Consider the following 4,936-nt stretch of genomic DNA (forward strand, 5'->3'; position numbering starts at 1 on the left):
AGATCAAGTTGGTTGATTGTAGCATTTAGCTCTTCTGTGTCTTTGCTGAGCTTCTTTCTGGATGTTCTGTCCTTCACTGAAAGTGGCATGTTGAAGTCTCCTACTACTATTGTGGAGCTGTCTATCTCTCTTTTCAGTGGTGTTAGAGTTTGTTTTATGTATTTTGGAGCCCTGTCATTGGGTGGGTAAATATTTATTATAGTTATGTCCTCCTGGTGTATTAACCCTTTAATCATTATATAGTGTCCTTCCTTATCCTTCGTGGTGGACTTTAAAGTCTATTTTGTCAGAGATTACTATTGCCACTCCTGCTCTTTTTTGATTGTTGTTTGCTTGATATATTTTTTTCCATCCTTTGAGTTTTAGTTTGTTTGTGTCTTTAAGTCTAAGGGGTGTCTTTTGTAGGCAACTGTCTTAGTTATCTAGTGCTGCTCCAACAGAAATGCCACAAGTGGATGGATTTAGCAAAGAGAAGTTTATTCTGTCACAGTCCAGTAGGCTACAAGTCCAAATTCAGGGCTTCAGCTCCAGGGGAATGCTTTCTCCATCGGCTCTGGAGGAAGGTCCGTGTCATCAGTCTTCCCTTGGTCTGGAGCTTCTCTGCCCAGAACCTCAGGTCCAAAGGACGTGCTCTGCTCCCAGCACTGCTTTCTTGGTGGTACGAGATTCCTATGTGTCTCTGCTCACTTCTCTCTTTTATATCTCAAAAGAGATCGCATTAAGACAGTAATCTTGTCAACCTCATCAGTACAACCTCATCACAGTGATAGAATTTATAACACATGAGGAGACCACATATAATCTCATCATAGTGGTAGAGTTTACAACACATAAGGAAATCACATCAGATAACACAATCATACAATACTGGGAATCATGACCTAGCCAAGTTGCTACCCACATTTTTTGGGGGACACAATTCAATCCATGACAGCAACATATACACTGATCGTGCTTTTTTATCCAATCTGCCACTCTCTGTCTCTTTATTGGTGCATTTAGTTCGTTTACATTCAGCCGAATTATTGATAGGTATGAGTTTAGTGCTGTCATTTTGACATTCATATTTTCTCTTTGTATTTCTTCTGTGAAAGTATTTACAAAGAACTATAGCTTGTAGAAAGGAGTCCTGGTGGCGCAGTGATTAAGCACTCGGCTGCTAACGAAAGGTTGGTGGTTTGAACCTACCAGCCACTCCATGGAGAAAGATGTAGCAGTCTGCTTCCGTAAAGATTACAGTCTTGGAAACCCTATGGGGCAGTTCTGCTCTGTCCTGAGGGGACTGAGATGAGTCAGAATCGACTTGACAGCAATGATTTTTTTTTTTTTTTTTTTGGTTTATAGCCTGTAGCAAATATTCAAACAGTAGACAATGCCAGTGAATATTATTGTTCAAATAGCTTACTACTCAGATTTCCTAGCAAGAATCACAGTTGAAATTGTAATTTAAGGACTTATTTTGGTTAGCAGCCAAGCATGGATTTAGAAAAACATAAATTTTCTGAGAAATGCTGAGAAAGAATTCTCACAGGAGAGAACTAACTGGTGCCCAGGGTGGGTCACAACAGAGCAGGACTGTTCCTTTGCAAAAGAAAAATCCCCACCCTCCTGCAAAGGCCTCCAGGAAATTCGACAGGAAGGAGGAGCTTTGTCTGTCCCAGTGGAGCAGTGCCTTGACCATGAAGCAAGAAAACTAGACTCGTCCTTGTTTCTGCTCCTGAAAGTTGTGTGACCTGGAACAGAACATTCACCCTATCTGAGGCTGTGCCCTTAAAACTGCAAATAATAACAGATGGGGCAAGTGCCAGTCGAAATTAGCTTGTGGAAACCTGGGCCCAGATTCACCTGTTCTTCCATATTTGCAAAAGAAACTGGAAATACAGATTTTTAGTATGGAATGTCCCAATTTTTAAATGTTGGTTACTAACTGAAATATTTTAAAACTTGTACAAGCCATGAAAACAGTTTGATCCTCTCTCGTAGCCTACTCTTACACCTGGCTCCAGAGGCTCCCGTGTATCCCTAGGAGGCCTCTGAGATGATAGGCTGGAGGATTCTGAGCCAGCTTGTCTTCTCCATGGTCTGTGGACACAAGGACTACATAGACTGTATTCAGAGTGGAGCAGAGGTAGATTATCCCCTCCCCAGGTCTAGAAAGTCAGTCCTGCCCAGGAATGAGGGAAATGCTCCTGTTTTCCACGGACCCCCAGGCTGCCTTTCCCTGAACCACCTGCCTCCCCTCCTTGCAGCCCCACACTTTTAGCCACTGCTTTCTCATGTTCCTCATACAGATGGTCAGAGGAATGGAAGGATAATAGGTCTCACCTCTGTCAGCTTCAGTGTGGAGGGCAGCAACAGTGAGGAGCAAGGCCAGGGTAGCCAGGCTGACCTTCATCCTTCTGGTGGGTGACCAGCTGCAGGAACAGGACTTTGCTGAAGACTGCTGGGCTCTCTGACTCCTTGAAGTCTGGGCTCTGAGCCTCCTTTATAATAGCTGCTGGTCAGAAAGTCACAAGACAGAAAAATCCCAGACGACAGCAAGAGTTTCATTCTTCCGAATTATAACCGGCATCATAAGATATCAAAAATAGGAGAACTGAGACAAGTTCAAAGGAAAGTAGAAGGTAGAGAAGATCTGAGTTGTCACATTTGGCCTCCTGCTGAAGGGCGGTGATGGAGGTGACCTACACAGCAAGGGCTTTAGGGTGGAAACTGCCCTCCTCTCCGCCCCTCCAGAGAAACAGGTTTAGCCTCCTCCACGTGAGCCTTTCCTCAGGTGTGGGCCATGAGGACAGAGGCCTGGATGACTGTCTCAGGTTTTAGCAACTCCAGGGCCCAAGAGGATTAGGAGTGTGGGTCACTGCTGTGTCCAGCTCCAGCTCAAGGCCTGATGGGGGCTGGGAGTGGGGAGCTGGGTCCAGAGGGGATCCTGGGATGGCTGGGCCTCACCAGCCAAGATTGGAACCTCTCACCTAGGCTGAGCTTCAACCTGCTGCCCTCTTCATAGCACAGGGAGCTTGATCTAAGGCTTGGAAACTAAAGAAGGTACACAGGGTTGTCTGCTCTGCCATGATTGTCTCAGGGACTGGGGCTGAGAGCTGAGTTCCTTCTGGGTAGAGCTGGGGGAGCCAGAGGCGGGTCAGTGAGACAGTGTTGATGTAGTGTGCGCTAGTGCAGTATGCAGGTGTTTTCATCCACTCCCTTCCCTGGAAGTCACTGGGCCAGTTCCCACCAGCACAACTCCTGGGGAGCTTCATTCACAGTACAGTGAAAGGATAGGTGCCCCTAGAACACAATTGCATCTCTCTACCCTGGAGTTGTTGTGCAGGGTCCCTGCTCAGGGACCACACAGGTTTGGAGACTAGGAGGTAGAATGACCAATCATCCTAGTTTGCCTGGGACAGAGAGTGTTCCTAGGATGTGGGACTTTTAGCACTAACGTCAGAAAAGTCCCGGGCAACTGTGATGAGTTGGTCACCTGCCCTCCACCTCCACCCCCACCAAATTCAAATTAAGCACCTGTGTTTTTATCAGTTTTATATGATGGAGTTCTGGGTAAAGTTTGTTTGTAAAGAAAATGTTCCCATGTTGAAAAAAAATTTTTTTTTTTAAACCATTATTCTAATGGAAAGAGCAGGAGATTTTAATCTAGTCAGAAGTATCATTTTTGTCCTGGAATCTACCACTTATAAGCTATGGGAACTTTTGAGTAATTTAATTAAAAAATTAAATTTAATTCCGTTTTAAAAGCTTCATATGGTTACTGAGAGAAGTACATAACATAAATGATTTAAATGAGTGGAAACTTACTTATGTGTTTGTATTGAGATCTTCCTCAGGGCTGATGTTCATTCATTCAGCAGATGTTACTGAGCTTCTACAATATGCCTGGCACATTCTAGGCTAGGGATACAGAGGTAGACAAGAAAGGCCAGGTCCCTGCTCTTCAGATTCTCAAAGTCTCCTGGGGGAGTCAGACAAACAAGGTAATAGGAGATAGGGTTAAAAACTAAGAAGAAAATAAAAGAGAGACCCTGAAGATTGAGTGGGGGAGTTACTTAATAAGATGGTCAGGAGAGCCCATTTGGAGGGGGTGTCATTTCGGCTGGAACCTGCTTGTTGAGAAGGAGCCAGACTTGCACATATCTCGGGGAAGTGTGTCCTTGGAGAGGGCACAGCAAGTGCAAAGGCCCTGAGGTGGGAATGGGCTTGGAGCATTTGAAGGATAAATAGAGCAGGCGACTGGGGAGAAGTCAGTGAGGGCGAGAGTGTTTGGAGATGAGATCCATCATCCAGGTGCTTTGGGTCTGGTCATTCAACAGTTGACATCCCATTTCACTGTCATCTCATCCACATTGGCACAACAGGCACTGACAAAGCAAGCCAACGTGGCTGTCACTCCTGTGGGGCCCTGGGTAACTATCCTGAACAGCAGGCCCTCTTGGTGGATAAATTTAACATGAACGCTTGTCAGTTGGTTTAAGAGAAAGCAAGGATGAGAAGACCATGGATGCTTCCCTCGTGGAGTTCACTCTCCCTCTTCTAGGTGGATGGAGAGGGTCTAGACTGCCCATGTTCTCCCAACCAATCAAGAGCATAAGTGGGAGCAGTGTCTGTCCCCATCCTTCATAAATTCAAAGAGAGAGGGAGAGACAGGCAAAACTAGTACAGACCTCCAAGTGGCCCTTGTCCTTTAGGTCAGAGGAGGATCAGATGTGGAGGATATGGGCATACACACAGATGTGGGTCCAGGAAGAAGGAAAGAAACTGAATCCTATAATTGCTTGGGGCCTCTATGGCAACTCCTGGGCTCTTGAATCTAAGTTACTGATAACATTAAGTCATCTGCCTTCTATGCTTCAGTAAGAAACATTTGCCCTCTTCCCAGAGCTTTAGCCTTGTTTGTGTGGTCCTACTTCCCCTTTTTGAAGGAGAA

At 45.4% G+C, this 4,936-nt stretch overlaps 1 protein-coding gene across 1 annotated transcript in view; it reads right to left on the reverse strand.

Moving 5' to 3' along the window:
• LOC101361964 (regakine-1-like) overlaps nucleotides 1-2,395 on the reverse strand; it is a 9,820-nt gene extending 7,425 nt beyond the window's left edge. The window contains exon 1 of the mRNA XM_012558122.1: nucleotides 2,326-2,395. Coding sequence (XP_012413576.1) covers nucleotides 2,326-2,395 — 70 coding nt within the window. The remainder of the gene's footprint in view (nucleotides 1-2,325) is intronic.
• Between the last annotated feature and the right edge of the window lie 2,541 nt (nucleotides 2,396-4,936).

The sequence above is a fragment of the Trichechus manatus genome, unplaced genomic scaffold, assembly GCF_000243295.1.
Source record: "Trichechus manatus latirostris isolate Lorelei unplaced genomic scaffold, TriManLat1.0 scaffold00138, whole genome shotgun sequence".
NCBI lineage: Eukaryota > Metazoa > Chordata > Mammalia > Sirenia > Trichechidae > Trichechus > Trichechus manatus.